This window comes from Stomoxys calcitrans, chromosome 3 (genome assembly GCF_963082655.1).
Source record: "Stomoxys calcitrans chromosome 3, idStoCalc2.1, whole genome shotgun sequence".
Lineage (NCBI taxonomy): Eukaryota > Metazoa > Arthropoda > Insecta > Diptera > Muscidae > Stomoxys > Stomoxys calcitrans.
The window spans coordinates 40,062,722-40,083,385 of NC_081554.1; the positions used below are offsets into that span (position 1 = coordinate 40,062,722).

Genomic DNA, 20,664 nt, shown 5'->3' on the forward strand with positions numbered 1-20,664 from the left:
AAAAGGTCAAATATGAATTGCGTTTCGCATAGAACTCCTTTCCAATGTTACTTTATTTAGAAAAAATATCTTCAAGAATTTAAAAATTCTAACCAAATGACGAAACACATCCCATAGTACTATACTTACTTTAATTGGCTATGACAGAATATTTCTTCCACTAGCCGAACGTAGAATAGCGTTCCAAGCGCCTCGATCCTCTGCGCTCATTCTAAAATCTCTGACACAAAGTTTCCAGGTGTCTCCCACAACTTGATCTTTCCATCGGGCTTTTGGTCTTCCCGGTTTGCGTGTACCACCGTATTTGCCTTCAAAAGACTTCTTTGCTGGAGCTTCTTCATCCATTCTGACAACATGACCTAGCCAACGCAGCCGTTGTATTTTGATGTGTGTAACTATGCTATCGTCGTCATACAGCTCGTGGTTCATACGTCGTCTATATTCTCCGTTAACGCAAACTGGTCCATATATTTTACGAAGAATCTTTCTCTCAAATACTCCAAGCACTGCCTCATCTGCTTTCACATGTACCTATGCTTCAGAACCATATAACAGCACGGGTAGTATCAGTGTCTTGTAAAGTGTAGTCTTCGTCTGTCGAGAGGAGGCCTTGTTTCTAAACTGCTTACTTAGTCCAAAGTAGCATCTGTTTGCCAGTATTATTCTTCGCTTTATCTCAAAACTGGTGTCATTCGTTTCGGTTACGGCGGTGCCGAGGTATATAAAGTTACCGACTATCTTAAACTTGTGGTTTCCAACTTTCTCCATATTCTTTATCTGCTCGGTTGTACAAGGCTTTTTGGGAGTGGAGACCATCCATTTCGTCTTCATTTACTGCCAGACCTATTTTCACTGGCTCTCTTTCGATTCTTTCAAAGGCTGCAGTTACTACTTCCGGTGACCGACCTATGATATCGATATCGTCGGCATAGGCATGTAAATAGCATGTGCTCTCTTGTGATTAGTATGCCATATCTATTCACTTCTGCATCTCGTATAATCTTCTCCAGCAGGATATTAAAGAGATCACACGAGAGGCTGTCTCCTTGTCTGAAACCTCGTTTGGTATTAAATGGTTCGGAGAGATTCTTTCCTCTTCTTACTGAGGAACGCGTATCAGCAAGTGTCATCCTGCAGAGTCTTATTAATTTTGCAGGAATACCAAATTCAGACATGGCTTGAAATACCTATGAACGTAGAGGAGTATCGAAGGCGGCTTTGTAGTCAACAAGGAGGTGGTAGGTGTTGATTTGTCCTTCTCGGGTCTTTTTCAGGATTTGGCGCAGTGTGAATATCTGGTCCAGGGTGGATTTACCAGGTCTAAAGCCGCATTGATAGGGCCCAATTATCTCATTGACTTTAGGTTTTAATCTTTCACACAGTACGCTCGAGAGTATCTTGTATGCGATGGGGAGGAGACTTATTCCTCTGTAGTTGGCACATTCCGTCTTGTCTCCTTTCTTGTGTACGGGACATAGTATGCTGAGGTTCCCATCATCGGGTATGCGTTCTTCAGCCCGATTGCGCAGATAAGCTGATACATACGCCTTATCAGCGTGTCGCCTCCGGTCTTAAATAGTTCAGCGGGTAACCCGTCGGCTCCTGCTGCCTTGTTGTTCTTTAGTCGGGTTACTGCTACTTGGACCTCATTCTGACTAAACATTCTATACCATCATCAGGGATTGGTTCTGCGGTATCCTCTTCGCCGCCAACATCGGACACTAGCAGTTGGGTAAAGTGTTCTTTCCATATCCTCAGCATGTTGTCTGTGTCAGTTACCAGATTTCCTTCTTTGTCTCTGCAGGAGGATGTGCCTGCACCAAAGCCATCGGTTTGGTGTTTAATTCTTTGGTAGAATTTCTGAACTTCATTCTGACTCCTGTACATCTCAATTCGCTCGCACTCACGTCTTTCCATTTCCTTTTTCTTTCTGCGGAATAGACGTTTCTCCTCTCTCATTTTCTCCCGATACTTCTCCTTCATCTGGCGCGTTGCTACTGATTGCAGGGTTGCTCTATATGCCGCATTCCTGGCTTCAGTAGCATCTCGACACTCTTGGTCGTACCATGGGTTTTTTGGAGGAAGTTTTCGGTACCCAAGTACGGAATTCGCGGCATTTTCCATGGAGTGGGCAATAGTTTGCCACTGCGCCATTATATCATCGGAACAAGGAGTGCTTTCATCAAGCAGTTGGGTCAGTCGAGTGGAGTATGCCGCTGCCATTTGTTGTGTCTGCAGCTTTTCAATGTCCAGCTTCAGTGCAGTGTCATTGGCCCATCCCATAGTGGCATTCCTTTTACTCCGATCATTGAGCTCATCTCGAAAGAGAGACAAACGAAAAATTGGTAAATTAAGTGATCTTCGTACTTCGTCCAGTTAAGCAAAAATTGAAAATCAAAAATTTATGATTGACTCATATTGTAATATTCCCTTTTTATACCCTCCACCATAAGATGGGGGGTATACTAATTTCGACTTTCTGATTGTTACTACTCGAAATATTCGTCTGAGACCCCATAAAGTATATATATTTTTGATCGTCGTGAAATTTTATGTCGATCTAGCCATGTCCGTCCGTCTGTCCGTCCGTCCGTCCGTCCGTCCGTCTGTCTGTCGAAAGCACGCTAACTTCCGAAGGAGTAAAGCTAGCCGCTTGAAATTTTGCACAAATACTTCTTATTAGTGTAGGTCGGTTGGTATTGTAAATGGGCCATATCGGTCCATGTTTTGATATAGCTGCCATATAAACCGATCTTGGGTCTTGACTTCTTGAGCCTCTAGAGTGCGCAATTCTTATCCGATTGGAATGAAATTTTGCACGACGTGTTTTGCTATGATATCCAACTACTATGCTAAGTATGGTTCAAATCGGTTCATAACCTGAGATAGCTGCCATATAAACCGATCTTGGGTCTTGACTTCTTGAGCCTCTAGAGTGCGCAATTCTTATCCGATTGGAATGAAATTTTGCACGACGTGTTTTGTTATGATATCCAACAACTGTGTCAAGTATGGTTCAAATCGGTCCATAACCTGATATAGCTGCCATATAAACCGATCTTGGGTCTTGACTTCTTGAGCCTCTAGAGTGCGCAATTCTTATCCGATTGGAATGAAATTTTGCACGATGTGTTTTGTTATTATATCCAACAATTGTGCCAAGTATGGTTCAAATCGGTCCATAACCTGATATAGCTGCCATATAAACCGATCTTGGGTCTTGACTTCTTGAGCCTGTAGAGTGCGCAATTCTTATCCGATTGGAATGAAATTTTGCACGACGTGTTTTGTTATGATATCCAACAACTGTGCCAAGTATGGTTTAAATCAGTCCATAACCTTATATAGCTGTCATATAAACAGATCTGGGGACTTGACTTCTTGAGCTTCTAGAGGGCTCAATTTCTATCCGATTTGGCTGAAATTTCGCAAGACGTTTTTTATTGTTACTTTCAACAACTATGTCAAATATAGTACAAGTCGGTTCATAACCTGATATAGCTGCCATATAAACCGATCTGGGATCTTGACTTCTTGAGCCTCTAGAGGTCGCAATTATTATCCGATTTGCCTGAAATTTTGTACGACGGATTCTCTCATGACCATTAACATACGTGTTTATTATGGTCTGAATTGGTCTATAGGCCGATACAGCTCCCATATAAATCGATCTCTCTATTTTATTCTTGAGCCCACAAAGGGCGCAATTCTTATTCGAATTGGCTGACATTTTACACAGGTCTCCAACATATGATTTAATTGTGGTCCGAACCGGACCATATCTTTATATCGTTTTAATAGCAGAGCAACCCTTTTCTTATATCCTTTTTTGCCTAAGAAGAGATGCCGGGAAAAGAACTCGACAAATGCGATCCATGGTGGAGGGTATATAAGATTCGGCCCGGCCGAACTTAGCACGCTTTTACTTGTTTATTTATGAAAGTGGATGAATATTATACATCAGTGTCAAAACCTAATTCGTCATTCACAACTTTCCAGGCTTCATCCTGGTATATGGCAATGGACAAGTAATATGTAGTTAGCAGAGTTATTAATGCAACACCTCAAGGCGAGTTAATCTCACTGGTTTTCTGGTAGTGAATTTCGGTATCGAAATCAAAACTTTTGAAATTTATATGGCTTTGTGTTAATGCCATGAGATAGAGACGAGAAAGTTAAATGCACAAACTAAAATGAGGACCCAATCAAACAGATGGCCAGTTGTAACTGGGGAAAAACCATGGCTAAAATTCTGGTAGAAATAAAACCTACGAATTCAGCATGATAGGCGGGCATGACAATATCTTGCATGTACTAGGGCAGAACTTGGTTCAGGCCAAAAACATTATATTTACAACATATTACTTCTGTATGGTAATGTACATCGTAAAATTATGGTATCAAAAACTTATCTATAGGTATTAAAAGTTCTATGCGTAAACGGATATTAGATTAAAAAGTTCTCTTATGAAAATTTGTATGATTTTCCCACATATTATATTTAGAACAGAGAGAAGGTTAAAAGACCATCTTCAAATTATCATGCTTTCCATAAATCTCTGACTTTGAATAAAAATAATCAAAAGTGCAGATAAGCAATGGCACCTACAGCCAGACTGTTTCAAAATATATTCTTAGACATCAGTCTAATTTTGTCTGCATCAAATTCAACTATGGCAGATATTGAAGCTCTCAGCGAAGATTTGCAAAAAATTGCTATAGAACAATTAAATGAAGTTCCGGCAAGAATACCAGAATATTTACAAAAATTGAAGACATGGATTCTAAAGCAACCTCATCTGAAATCCCGTACCAATGATCAGTTCCTTATACAATTTCTCAGATTCTGCAAGTACAATTTGGAGGAGGCAAAACAGAAAGTGGACTCATTCTATACACAAAAAACTAAATATCCAGATTGGTTTGGAACCACCGATGTAGATAGGCCCAAATTTCGAGAAATACACAATTTGTGGTATGTACTGATTAACATTTTCTGAGCAATTAATTTGAGGAATTATCATTCTTTCTTTATACAGTTGTACCTCAGTGTTGCCCATGCCTTTGCATGGTTGTGGTCCTCGTATAGTGATTTATCGTTATTGGTATCCAATTGAAAAGTATGCAATGGAGGAAATTATTGAGACTTGTGTGGCCACAATTGAATCATTCATAATGACCGATCCTTATGCTTGTATATGCGGTGTTCTTTATTTACTGGACATGGCCGAAATAACTCCAGAAAAAATTGAACAATATACACCTAGAGTCTTAAAAAAGCTTGATGTATTTTATGATAAGTACATACCATTCCATTCGATAGGCTTCTACTTCTTCAATATACCACCGTTTGCCGAAAAATTCTTTCAACAATATTTGGAAAGCCTTCCGAAAGATTTCCGCAAGAATGTGAGTAAAAGTGACAATACGTAACCAAAGTATATTTTTAAACAAGATCATTTGTTAAGGTTCTTATCACTGGGAAAAATATAAACCACATAACGGATAAGGTGCCGCTGAAATATTTACCCAAAGATTATGGTGGTGAAAATGGTTGCCTCAAAGATCTGGCGAAGGAATTCAACAAAGTTTGGGACAACCGAAAAACTTACTTCCAAGAGAATGCTCAGTATGGTGTAGATGAACAGTTAAGAGAAATTCCTGCTACAAATTTTGATATCAAGTATCATGATAGCGATTGGATCATTATAGATTAAAGGCAGATGGTTTCAAATAAAGTTAATTTCGTCAACTTTGTGGCAAACCAATAACAAGGCACAATTCTTTTTTCATAAATAATTTGAACTACCGTTTGATTTATATATAAATTATATATATATAATTTTTTGTATAATAAGGCAAAAAATTATATATTATTGAATAAATTTACCTACAAATCTAACCCCATGATTTGTTTCATTGAAGCCAACTTTGATTATTTTGCTTGGAGACTCTGTGGTCAAAATCACATATCTGTACGCCCTTATCTGTTGTTCGAAGCTGCAGTCCATTACAATTAAAACCCACATACAGTCCACAGCACACTATCTGTCTCAGTTACCTGATTTCCTACTTTGTTTCTGCAGGAAGATGTGCTTGCACCAAAGCCATCGGTTTGATGTTTAATTCTTTGGTAGAGTTTCTGGACTTCATTCTGACTCCAGTTCAACTCAATTCGCTCACACTTAGGCCTTTCCATTTCCCTCTTCTTCGTGCGGAAGAGACGTTTCTCCTCTCTTCTTTTCTTCCGATACCTTTTCTTCGCCTGGCACGTTGCTTCTGATTGCAGGGTTGCTCTATATGCCGCATTCCTGGCTTCAGTAGCATCTTGAAACTCTTGGTCGTGTCATGGGTTTCTTGGGTGAGGTTTCCGGTACCCAATTAAGAATTACGCGCCATTTTCCATAGAGTAGGCAGAGGATTGCCACTGCACCGTTATATCATCGGGACAAGGAGTGCTTTCATCGGGCAGTTGAGTCAGTCGAGTGGAGTATGCCGTTGCCATCTGTTGTATTTCCGGTGTCCATCTAGTACCTTCTAGTCACACAAAGACGGGTGCGAACCCTTGCTGCAACAAGGTAGAGATCCGAATCGATATTCGCCCCTCGTATAGATCGCTGATTGAAAACCTTCCATCTTTCACACCATGATCTATTTGGTTTCTCGTGTTTTGATCGGATGACAGCCATATGGCTTTGTGAATTTTTTTATGTTGAAATCTGGTGCTGCTAACTACCATGTTCTTTGCAGCGGCGAAATCTATTAGCCTCAATCCATTATCGAAAGTTTCTTTATATAGGCTTAATTTTCCGCCTGTTGGGCCAAAGATATTTTCCTTCCCCATTTTCGCATTAACATTTCCCAGAACGATTTTAATATCATGGGCGGGACAGCGGTCATATTCTCCTTCTAGGCACTCGTAGAAAATATCCTTGGTCTGTTCGTACTTGTCTTCCGTCGAGGCATGGACACAAATAAGGATGATGTTGAATAATTTGACCTTTATGCGGATTTTGGCTAGCCCCTCTTCCATCGGAGTGTAGCTGGAAACAAGGTGTTTCAGTCTCCGAATAACCACAAATCCCCTGCCAAATTCATGTCTTGTCTCATGGCAGTTATAATATACGGCGTCACCACACAGTGTTGTTGTGGAGCCCTTCCCGTAATGCCTTCCTTGTACTTTTCCAATACATCCGTCAGTGCGTACACTGCACCCTCTCTATAAAGAGTGCGAATATTCCAGGTGCAGATACGCAAATCATGGTACTTAAAACGTTTGTGGGGGCGGTCAACATGGGAGGATCCGTTTATTGTTCTTCATCGTTTTTTCTTCAAAGTAATCTCTTCAAGTTTTACTGGTGATGGGCTACCAACCCGACGCCCCAATCTATCTTTCGATCGTTGTATAGGTGAAGATGAGCAACACTTCCTTAAACGGATGTTAAAGGTAGCTACCCAGGTGACACCTCGGGGAGGTTTGAGTCCGCTTTTGAATTGAAGGAAGACCACGATAAGCCTGAATTTTGCCAAGTCAAAACCAAACAGAACCTTTGCCTGGTTTCCAACATCCCCAAGTCACCCTGCCAAATAAACCTACTTGAAAGCTATATCAAGTTTTGTGAATACCGTTATAAAAAGCTACCTTATGAACATTCTTATGATTTTCCCTCATACTATATTTAGCTAAAAAGAGGATGTTAGAAGACCCCTGATCAAATTATAAAATTTTCCATAAATCATTGACATTGAAGAAGAATAACAAAAAGTACAGATAAGCAATAGCACATATGGTGCAGTCTGCTGCTATCACCTTTAAGATTGCTTCAACATATTGCTAGGCATCAGTCTAATATTGTCCGCATCAAATTCAACTATGGCAGATATAGAAGCTCTTAGTGATGATTTGCAAAAAATTGCCATAGAAAAATTAAATGAAGTGCCGGCAAAAGTACCAGAATATTTGCAAGCATTTAAGGCATGGATTCTTAAGCAACCTAATCTTAAATCCCGCACTGATGATCAGTTCCTTATACAATTTCTGAGATTTTCAAAGTACGATTTGGAGAAAGCTAAACAGAAGTTATATTCATTCTATACACAAAAAACCAAATATCCAAAATGGTTTGGAACCACGGATGTGGATAGTCTCAGATTTCGAGAAATACACAATTTTGGGTTAGTGTCAATGTACATATTCTGAACAACTTAATAAAGGTTCTTAATTTTTTCAACTTAGTTGCACCTCGGTGTTGCCCATGCCACTGAATGGTTGTGGTCCCCGCATAGTGATTGGTCGTTATATTTATCCCATTGAAAAGTACACATTGGAGGATGTCATTGAGACTAGTGTAGCCACAATTGAAACATTCATACTAAATGATCCTCATGCTTGCATATGCGGTGTACTCTTTTTACTTGACATGGCCGAAATGACTCCCGCAAAAAGTAAACACTATACTACAGATGTCATAACAAAGCTTGATCTATTTTATAATAAGTATATACCATTGCATGCCACTGGTGTCTATTTCTTTAATGTACCACCATATGCTGAGCACTTCTTTCAGCAGTATATGGAAACCCTACCTCAAGATTTCAAACCAAACGTAAGTCATAATAATGTCTAATTGAATATCGTAATACATTGCCTTTTTCCTTTCTAGGTTCTTATTGGTGGCAAAGATCTAACATTTATAACCGAAAAAGTGCCGCTGAAATATTTGCCTAGAGAATATGGTGGTGAAAATGGTTGCCTCTCTGATCTGGTGAAAGATTTCAATACAGTTTGGGACAATCAAAGAACTTATTTCAAAGAGAATGCTCAATATGGTGTTGATGAACATTTGCAAGAAGTTGCAGCTTCAAATGGAGACATTGTTTTAGATGATGATGACTGGCTCATTATAGATTAGGAACAGATTGTATGAAGTAAAAACAAATAAAAAGAAGAGTACACTTTAATGAAATCCTTTTAACCCTGTTTAAGTGAACTAAACCACCCATTAGTTAGCGGTTTCCAATATACCTGATTATGCGATTAATTCGATCACTCATAGCAAAGTGACCTCAATAAAAACAAATCAGCAATTAAGGCTATAGAATTGAGGTGTACCAATTATTTGTCACGTCCATAGAACATGTATAGCCTTCCACTTGAACCGAACTTAAAAAAGATCAATCTCCATTGTTAATTCCCAAAATTCTTACCCCAAACATTGAGGTCAGTTCCGATCTGTTATCTTGGGTCTTTTTTTTACAGGTGGAAACATCTATTTTGAGGTTGATTTACCAGGTCTAGTGATATATTGATACTGTCTAATCATCTGCTTTTTTCACTTTTCTGTCGTTGGCACCTACCGTCTTGTCTCCCTTTTTGTGTACGGCTCATAGCGTGCTGGGGTTCCAATCTTAGGTTATGCGTTTTTATAATCAGATTCCGCAAACCAGCTCAGGCATATGCCTCATTAGCTTGTCTCCTTCAGTCTTAAATAGTTCAGCTGACAACTCATCGGCTACTGCCGCCTTATTACTAGTCTTACCTATTCCGGCTAGGCGTTATACATGCTATTCACTCCATAGGGATTCTTGTCACCTCCATATCGGATTCAACAAAAAGGAAAAATAGTTTCCCTATCTATCTTTTTTTTATCACCCAACACACAGGGGATGTCCCCTATTATGGCGGCGCATTGCGTTGGCGAATAGAAATTAGGAATTGGAGGAGGGAAAAGGAGTTAGTGTTTATTGACATTTGTCTTAAATCTCTGGATGCCATAGTGGGTGGGAAAAATATTAGCCGGATGTCGATTCCACATACGAACGGTTGGGGCGAAATCAGAATTCTCTCTGTAATGCATAGTCCGGTCTGCTGGCCAATCAATTAAAAACGGATGTGAGTTCCTGGAATGCCTATTATTTCTGACAAACATCCTTACATCAGGAATAAAAAGACGAATATCAGATGAAAACACAACATGAAAGTACTGATAGAACAGCGCCAAACAACCCACATTGCGACGATGTTAAAGGTAGGCAATAGAATTGGATACCCTACTGTCCTCTGTACACGGTCCAGTAGCTCCAGAGAGTTGTACTTCATTTTCGGCCTTATAAAAATGGTATAGATGGTAAGAAGATCAGAAGGGGTGAAGTAATGCTTACACCATTTAGGGAGGCCTAAGCACTTGAATTCTTCTTTTGACACTTCAAATACATATGTAGCCCAACGGACATCACTTTCTATTTTCATGCCCAGAACATCAAGAGCTTCTGATTGCTCGTCATCTATATCGTTAATAGACAGAGATGATCGTAATGGGTCAGCGAAGCGTTTATGTGACAACAAACAACACTTAGTCTTCCATGCATTAAAATCTACTCGATTCATTGGACCCCACTCAGAAATGCCCAGCAAATCCTGGCAGAGTGTATCATCCATAACCCGCCTCTTGTCTTCAATCTCTCGAAGACCTGGCCTATCGTCGTAGGAGTACAAATTACAGAGATTACAGTCATCCGCAAATGAGTAGAGCGGATTCGATGACTGACTCAACAGATCGTTGATGAAAATAAGGGGTACACCTGCCGTTAATTTATGCTCATTGGATGAGAACCCATCTTTAACGACTTGTATAGTGCGACCTCTGAGAGAGCTCAAAATAAATCGATTGAAGCCATTACCGACACCAAATGCGACAAGCTTTGATAGTAGTACACCGTGCCAGAACCTAATGGCTTGGAGATATTCCGAGCCACAACCTTACTCACACGAAACAGATTCCGACAGAAATGCCATGAGGTCGACTTCTGCGGAACCCATACCGTTGGCCGCTAAGGAGGCCATTAAACTCTAAATACCTCACAAGATGGTGATTAATCATGATCTCCATAACCTTGGAGAGAGCTGAGCATATCGCAATTGGCAGGTAATTCGCAGGGTTTTTCGCCTCACCCTTCTTGGGTATTGGCTGAACGTTCGAAAGCTTCCAAAGCGCCGGGAAAACACCCGCATGGTAGGTAAGGTCGAAAATGTGGCGTAATGGAAAGTGAAGAAAATCTGTATTTATTACCAGACTTTCTTCACTGATTAAATGATTAATTATTTCGGAAAAGTAAAGGAAGCCACACATCAACAACACACCATTAGCGTTTCTACCGCTGGCAGAGGTCTCTTCTAATACATCCTGGCAGGATCGTTGCGAGGGAGGAGGGGATACCGGGTCATAGCCTTTCACCCAAGATTTCTTTTTTTCGAATATATGTACTCATTATTTTGATATAGCTCAAATTTGCCATCGCTCAACTCCTCCCCCCATAAAAAACCTGACCACATCCCTGCAGATCTGGATTGGCCACTATCCAAAATTGTTGTACGCAGAAGATTCTCACAAGAAACTCTCACCAGTATGGTCCACGAGATACGGGAAAACCACACGGGCTGGAACTTTTAGCTCCAACTTGTTCGGTGTTCATAGTTATCACGGGAAGCTTAGCTGCGGGGCGCAATCACAGATTGCGGATAGTGGAAAGCTTTGTTTTTATGAGGAGTAGCTGCAAATGCGGCCGGGGGCAGCTTTTGTCCCCATCTTAGGTGCCGCTGGAGGTGAGGTTCCGGTCTTGAAGTAAGCGGATCGCGACTTCAAGGGATACATGTGTGAACCCACAAAACGCATGCGGTTGGGGCGCTGGGCCAGTAACCCGTCTCACAAAACTACAAGGATAACTCTGGAAAACAAAAGAATAGTAATAAAATGTAAAAAAAGTAAAGACTCTCCTAACGTTGACGACGCACGCAAAAGAAAAAAGGAACACGATCTGCACCTGAAATGTTCGGACTCTTTATAGAGAAGGTGCAGTATACACACTAGCGGATGGGGGACCTCATACGACGTGTGATTGACCGGAAACGTCGTCACAACAACACCAAAGAGTCACGAACTATACTATAGCTTCCATGACAGGAGGCATGAATTGGGCTGTGAATTTGTGGTAAGTCGGTGACTGAAACACCTTGTCTCCAGCTTTATTCCAGTGCATGAGAAAAAGTAAAATTTTTGCAATATTAACCTTATTTGTGCCCACTCCCCGACAGAAGACGAGGATGAGCAGGACTTGGATATTTTCTACGAGCGCCTAGATAGATAATACCATCGCTGCGGCGCCCATTATCTTAAAATCGTTCTGGGAGAATTTAATACAAAGATGAGGAATTAAAATATCTTTGGTCCAACAGTCGAAAATGTAGCCTTCACGAGATAAAGTCCGATAATGGGTTCAGGCTACCGTACCGTTCAGGCTACCGAACGTCCGCCTTTGACGCTGAACGCCTAGGTTCGAATCATGGCGAGAACAATAGAAAAAAAATTTTCAGCGGTTTTTTTTCCTTCTACTGCAGGCAACTATGAGCATCACACAGGCTGCAGTTTCAAACTCTGACTTGTCGTTATCATGGGAAGCTTAGCTGAAAGCTACCGGGCGCGTCCACAGGCTGCATAAAGTGGAAAGCTTTGTTTATATACGGAGTAGAGTCTCAGTGAGGGGTCAGGTGGTACTGGCTTTTATTAAAATACTTAGTGCCAATGATACACGAGATGCCAAGGCGAGTTATTGGCGCCTTTAAATAACCAATAGCCAACATCAGCGTCTGTTTGGAGGTTAGGGGCGGTTGGAGGCAATCGTCGGATCTTGAAACAAGCAGCTCGCGACATCGAGGGATACACGTGCGATACCATACCAAATCACTCGGTCGCGCCAGTACAGGGACACCTCGTTTCGGATAACTAGCGTGTATTCATCCCTCCACTAAGTCTTTTCCGCCTCCTAAGAAATACTTCCTGGGAAAAGGTGCCCAGCCTTGCAACAGTCGTCTCGTCTTCAAGCGCCCTACAGAAATCCCACACCGCCTCGCTAATCCACATCGCGCCTAAATCTCTAATGTCTGCATTGAACGGGCATTCCGTCAGTACATGCCTCCAGTCCTCAGGTCTCCCACAGTCGCACAGATCAGTCGCGGACAAATTCCCCTGATGCAAAAATGCATTAAAGGAACCATGTCCCGTCAGTAAGAAGCCCAGACTTAGGCCGAAGCCAAAGTCCGGGCGGCCTCGTACGAACGTCGCGTCACGACCACCACATGTGGACGTCGCAGCAAATAGACCACCACATGTGGACCGAACAGCGCGTCGACTAAAACTCCAATCGCTTCTCAGAACACGCTTAACCATACCCGCTATTCCAGTCATATTCTCCTTCACCCGATCCAAATGGACCAGGAAACCCATTCTCTCCGAATGGAGTCCGAGTCACTCCCAGATATTTTACGAGCGCTACATTCTCGATGCTAGCTCCACCAGATCGAATCGTGGGTGGACGATTCCGCGACAAGATGCCTTTGAGCAACATTGTCACGTAGGAAACTGATGCCCCGATACGATCTTGGATTGCTCCTCAATCGATCGGGCTATTTCAAAAGGACTACGATTCGAGCACATTTCCACATACGAGGGAAATAACCTACTTAGATACATCGTGTGAGGATCAACTCGACATGGTCAGGTATAGTCTTCGAGATGCTTTTACACATCTGTCCAGTCATACCGTCCATGCCAGGTGACCTCCCGCTTCTAAGCCGGCAAACACTGTCCACTATCTCGACCCTTTCCAGACTTGGAGGAGGCACGATTATCTCCACACTGGGAGCCTGTTATACCATCAAAGGTATATTTCTCGCTTGGTATGTACAACACACCGTCGCCATCCAAGGTCAACCATTCGCTGAGCAACTGCTTACGATGGCGATTCTCATGACCAAGCGAGTGCTGTGTCACTTTCGAGACCCACATCGGGGAGGTTGCGTTGGCGTCTAAGTTTAGGGTGAGCGGATTGCTACTCGCGAGTAGTAGCACCGTATCCATATATCCAAGATAGGACTCCAATTCGGCGCTAAAGCTACAATAGATGCTAGCCAAGAACATCTTACCACACCGCCCTTCTGCACAAATGCAGACTCCCCACTGTCTATAGCTAACCACCGTACAGTCGATGTCGCTGTCATATACAATTATCGCAGAGTCACCCCCGCTGTCAGTAAAGATTCGCATCCACTTATCTGCCAAACTCGGAGTGCACTCCAGGGTGACATTGGCAGCGCCACCCTCCGGTTTCCAAGACGCGGAAGCCAGACGTACCGACCGACGATAAATCTCCTCACTCATCGTCTCCTTCAAGTAGAGGGAGTACAACTTTGCCATGAACTCATCAGGAGTTATGGCAGCATGCACCCCCCTCACAGCCACCTTCGGGCCCAGGTTCTCGCTGCAGCCAAGTAAAAACTTCTCCCCAAAGAGGTGTCGCACTGGGGCACACCTTCGGCGGTGAAGCGGAACCACTTCACGTGCACCCTACTACTGGAACAACTTATCTGCCAACCTCGGAGTGCACTTCAGGGTGACATTGGCAGCGCCACCCTCCGGCTTCCAAGACGCGGAAGCCACACGCACCGACCGACGATAAACCTCCTTACTCATCGTCTCTTTCAACTAGAGGGAGTACAACTCTGCCATGAACTCATCAGGAGTTATGGCAGCATGCAACCCCTCGCAACCATCTTCGGGCTCAGCTTCTCGCTGCAGCCAAGTACAAACTTCTCCCCTAAGAGGTGTCGCACTGGGGCACGCCCTTCGGACTCGACTATAAAAAGAAGGCATGCTATCATTGCCCTTAAACTTGAATCGGCCTGCATTCATTGACATAATGTTCATGGGCAAAATATGCATTGTAAAGAACAAAAAGATTTTTTATCATGATGAAACCCTAAAAATTGACGTATCCCAAAGGACGACATGTGCTACTTTTTTTCGTCATACAACATCCTTAATAAGTAACTGTAAGAATTTCTTTTACATAGAAAGTGTCAAAATCAACAGGTAAACTCAAACCAAAGGAAATTCATGAAATATTAACACCCTAAGTATGGATACAGGAAGAAGCCTGCCAAAAGTTTAAGAAATAAAATTCTTTACAAAGCAGCAAATTATGAAAGATTTTTATAAAAAAATATAAAAAGGAATGTCCGAAGAGTTTGAGGCAAATGTCAACCACACGCTTGGGTTTAACACATGCTAAGAATCCTCTTAAATGAGTGTTTGTGGAAGATATGCTTAGAGACCCAGTTAAGGAAGAATTTGTTTAATAAAATTATTACTCTAAAAAAAATATTCTTTTTCTCTAATATCGGAATATGTAGGTATTCAACTTTAAAAATGTCATTGCTGATTATGATGGGTTATGGATAATTTTATAAAGCTGATTTAAGGTTCACATTTCAGTTAATTTTGATAAATGAAAGAAAGAAGTGCACATTTACCATGACCTATTTTCATACAGAGTGAATGCATTTTCAAACAATACATTGTTGCTTATTCCACATAACCCACACCACTTAAACATCCAGTTTATATGACTGATTAATGTTGTTTTAATAGACTTTCACTTCCTTTTCATTTCATTTCAATTCAATTAAATTAAATGAATTTGTTTTATACGAAAAATAGGATTATGTGCGATGGAACTGATGGCCAATGCTTTACTGCGAACAAACATAAAGAGCAACAGTGGGTTATTTAGAAAAGTAAAAGTGCGTTAAGATGGGTAGGCACACTAACTCTAAGTACCCACCATTAGCATGTTTCATCTGTAATGGTGAGAAAAGTTAGTCAAGTTTCTATGGGAACTTAAAAGACGAAAGTTCGGAACAAAATAGAAAAGTATCAGATGAATGTTTTCAAGGGTGAATCCTATAGGTGACGAAAAATAATGATGAAAACGTGCTTCAAAGGCGAATCATATTGCATTGTAGGATATTTTAATGCCAGAGTTGGAATCGCGCAAGTAGTTGATGAGAACTTGGTAGTGTATCTACCGATAATAGTTTATGAGCGTAGGTCAATATATATGAAGATTGATTCCGAAGGTAGACAGCTGCTCATTGATTCCGAAGGATGAAAGGATATATGCGGAATAACTTTAAATGGTCGAGTTACTGGGGATATGGAAGGCGAGAGAACGTTTTGCGGAGTAATGGGAAGTTCTACTATCGACTATTGTATTTGTTCATTTCGAGGCTGGTAAATATACAGGAGAAGTTACACAATTGTATCGGAAAAATTTACTCGGCTGTTGGTATGAATTCTAATATGAAATATTTCGATCCTAAGAACAAATGGTTTGATGCAAAGTATGAGTGATATAGGAAGAAGATATTTTCGAAACTTAATAAGTACAGAGTTTCGGGACTGGACGCGGATAGCATGTCTTATATAGAATGCAGATCGAGCTAGAGGAGACTATGTAACGAGAAATAACGTATTTTTGAAGATCGCGATATACAGAGACTTAACAGTGTCAATGATAGCTGTGAATGGTGGAAGATTTCTAATTCATTCAAGAAAAGTTTACCGAGGTTGACCACTAATCTTTCCATAATAGACTTCCGGGACTACTTACTAAATCTCTTCTGATTACCGTGTCCTTGAACAGGGAAATCGCCTGGTGTGAGCTTATATTGGTTCTAAACAAAACTAAATCCAATAAAGCCCCAAGAAACGATAGAATCAGTTATGAATCTAACAAAAACGCCCCAACGTGGTTTCTAAATGAGACTCTGCTTTTGTTAAATCAAATTTTCTTGCATAGCTAACTAATCCCACATCTTTTCTTAATTCTATATTGGTACCATTATTCAAAAAGGGTGATGCGAACTAAATATCAAATTACAGCGGTCTGTCGCTACTAGACACAATCTATATGTTGTTCACTGGGGTATTACTTAATCGAATCAAGAGCAGACTCGGGTGAATGACGTTATAAATGAGTACCAGGCTGGTTTCCGTAAAGGACATTCTACTTTAGGCAATATATTTAACTTAACATCTGTTGTACATTTAAACTTTCACTCGGGGAAGAAAACATATGCTTCCTTTATAAATTTCTCTGCAGCTTTCGACAAGATCCCTTGTAATCTTTTATTTTTTTAACTGAGTAGAACTGGCTTATCGACCAAGATGATCAGTGTATTACGGAATCTATATGAGGGTACGACCTTCCAAGTGTGGGATGGCTCTATACTCTCTGAACCCTTTTATGTCACTTTTGAATCCAGTTTAATTCTCTTTGTATATGAATAGAGTGTCAGAATGTTTGCCATGTGGAGTATCTGTCGTTGGAACGATGGTCAAGTTTTAAATGTATGCAGACAATATTGTCCTTTTATCAGATTCACTGGTCGAGTTACAGAGTATGATAGATGTTCTCTTTTCTTACTGCAGCTCATGGGGCCTGGAAATCAATCTCAGCAAATCAGAAATAATGATATTTAAGAAAGGTTCGAGAATTGGGAGAGAAACGTATTGGAAGTATGAAGAACAAACTATTGACCTGGTAAATGAGTATAACTACTTGGTGTTTACATAACATTTATTCTATTCGAAGCTCGCTTTCGTAAAAACGGCAATTAACGCTAACTGGGTGGGCTATGTCTATTGGGTTGCCCAAAAAGTAATTGCGGATTTTTTAAAAGAAAGTATATGCATTTTTAATAAAACTTAGAATGAACTTTAATCAAATATACTTTTTTACACTTTTTTTCTAAAGCAAGCTAAAAGTAACAGCTGATAACTGACAGAAGAAATAATGCAATTACAGAGTCACAAGCTGTGAAAAAATTTATCAACGCCGACTATATGAAAAATCCGCAATTACTTTTTGGGCAACCCAATATAATCCCAATATAAATCTTTCGAATAAGATGAAGATAACTCTGTTGCGAAGTGTATACTATTTTACGGCTCAAAGATTTGGGGTTTTCAACGTTTCGAGCAGGTTGAGAAGATATTATTTTTACCAAAGAATACTCCGAATTACATGCTCCACTTGAAGACAGGCATTCCTTCATTATATATAGGTACTCTCCATCTGGATTTGTGCTACATTAGAAAGGTTTTTGCCCTTGACGTTGATAGATTAACACGTCTACTTGCGGAAGAGACTGTGTGACTGGTTACTTTCTGGTATTCGCATTGGTCGACATTATGTGAGTAAATTGGCATCTCTTTTGAATGTGAACAGTGGAGATGGGACCTTCCGTCTCTACATACTTTTATGCTGCAATCATTATAATCATTGGAATATGATGATTATGTAAGGAGTGCGAAGCAGCTGGATTTCATGACATGAATTCTATTTTGCAATATGGTAAGATCATGAAAGCCAGAGGTGGTTCGCCAAATTTAAATGCTCATTCTTTTCACACTGACAATGTTGACGTTTGCACAGTTTCTACACGAAAGATAGACGGACATGTCTAAATCAACTCAGAACGTCGAGACGATCAAGAATATATATACTTTATAGGGTCTTAGACGAATATTTCGAGGTGTTACAAACGTAATGACTAGATTAGTATAAAAAAATTCCCATAAATGAACAGCGGCTAGATTTATTTATCTCAAAAACAACAATCCATTCAATTCTTAGCTCAATTACAAGGGCCCTACTTTAAAGAAAGTCGAATTCGAATGGCACATAGAGTTCCTGTATGAACTGATCCTTAGGCCAGGAGCTCAAAACTTCAGTTTAAAAAGAAATTATAAGCTATAGCGGGTGTATCCAAAGGCCTGCCATTTAAATACTAGTGTTTCTTTACCTTATTGGTATCTGACCCATTGTGTCAAAATCCCTTTTAAAGGGTGATTTTTTTGAGGTTAGGATTTTCATGCATTAGTATTTGACAGACCACGTGGGATTTCAGACATGGTGTCAAAGAGAAAGATGCTCAGTATGCTTTGACATTTCATCATGAATAGACTTACTAACGAGCAACGCTTGCAAATCATTGAATTTTATTACCAAAATCAGTGTTCGGTTCGAAATGTGTTCAAATTTTGACAAATTTTGTTCAGCGATGAGGCTCATTTCTGGTTGAATGGCTACGTAAATAAGCAAAATTGCCGCATTTGGAGTGAAGAGCAACCAGAAGCCGTTCAAGAACTGCCCATGCATCCCGAAAAATGCACTGTTTGGTGTGGTTTGTACGCTGGTGGAATCATTGGACCGTATTTTTTCAAAGATGCTGTTGGACGCAACGTTACGGTGAATGAACACATTTCGAACCGAACACTGATTTTGGTAATAAAATTCAATGATTTGCAAGCGTTGCTCGTTAGTAAGTCTATTCATGATGAAATGTCAAAGCATACTGAGCATCTTTCTCTTTGACACCATGTCTGAAATCCCACGTGATCTGTCAAATACTAATGCATGAAAATCCTAACCTCAAAAAAATCACCCTTTAGTTATAAAGGAATTTTTACACTTTCGACTGGTGCGCAGACGCACAGTATCCACGAATCATTCACAATCCATACCATAAGCAAGACAGATAAACAAATAAAACAACAACAAACAAAGCACTTCTCTTGCCTTTCCCTAGTAACATGAGCATGATGAAGTGAATTAATTTTCATTGGATTGGCGTGACTGACGTAAAAGCGATTTTAATTGAAAATATTTAAAACTTTTAAAAAAGGGGAAAGAAGCGTGGCGAACTGAATTAAAATTCATTACAGGCCGTGTAAACGCGTGAGGAAGACAAAAGCATACTCTACTCGCACAATGTGAATAATGTTGTGAGAAAAAATTTCAAACATTTTTGTAACAAAGTTTTATTTAAAAGAAAAAAACTGGCATAAATAAAACAAAAAAGAAAAATGTGATAAGGGTTAGGAAAAAGATGAATAATTACAATGACAAAAATACAAGTACAAGTAAAACCGTGTTAAGTTCGGCCGGACCGAATCTTGGGCACCCACCACCATGGATTCCGCCAAAAATTTACCCCTATTACTGCATTTGAATTATTTTGGTCTCAAGAAGTCATATCGGGATATCGGTACTTAGGCAGGCCTTCATCACCAAATTGACCGCACTGATGGCACTGATGTTCTAAGTCATAAGATAGGTTTTTGAACCAAATTTCAACCAAATCAGGTGAAAATTGAGGCTTCTAGGGGCTCTAAAAGTCAAATTCGGGGATCGGTTTATATGGGGCTGATAGACCGATTTAAATTATACTTTGCAAGGATGTTGGAAGTCATAACACAAGTTTTTGTTCCAAATTTCAGCCAAATCGGATGAAAATTAAGCCCTTAGAAGCCTCAATTTTCATCAGCCAAATCGGATGAAAATTGAGGCTTCTAAGGGCTTAAGAAGTCAAATAAACTGGGGGCTATATCAATTTATATACCGATTTGGGTCATACTTGGTATGGATGTTGGAAATCATAACTCAAATCCTTGTCCCAAATTTCAGCAAAATCGGATGAAAATTGAGGCTTCTTAGGGTTCAAGAAGTAAAAACTGAGGATCGGTTTAAAAAGGGCCTACATCTGTTTATAGACCGATTTGGATCATACTAGGCACGAATGTGCGAAGTTATTACTCAAGTCATTGTTCCAAATTTCAGCCAAATCGGATGGAAATTTTGGCTTCTGAGGGCTAAAGAAGTCAAATCCGGAGATCGGTTTATATGGGGCTATATCTGTTTATAGTCCAATTCGAACCATACTTGGCATGAATGTTCGAAGTTATTACTCAACTCCTTGTTCCAAAT

The 20,664-nt window shown here is 40.4% G+C and overlaps 2 protein-coding genes across 3 annotated transcripts in view; one reads left to right on the top strand and one right to left on the bottom strand.

The window, feature by feature from the left end:
* Positions 1 to 20,664, bottom strand: part of LOC106085990 (tyrosine-protein kinase Btk29A) — a 491,172-nt gene that overhangs the window by 298,788 nt on the left and 171,720 nt on the right. The window lies entirely within an intron of this gene.
* On the top strand, positions 4,655 to 5,791 carry LOC106085991 (retinol-binding protein pinta). Its single transcript, XM_013250485.2, has 3 exons — positions 4,655 to 4,975; positions 5,040 to 5,409; positions 5,469 to 5,791. Exons 1-3 carry the CDS (start codon positions 4,674 to 4,676, stop codon positions 5,715 to 5,717), a joined length of 921 nt encoding a protein of 306 aa, XP_013105939.2. The 5' UTR covers positions 4,655 to 4,673; the 3' UTR covers positions 5,718 to 5,791.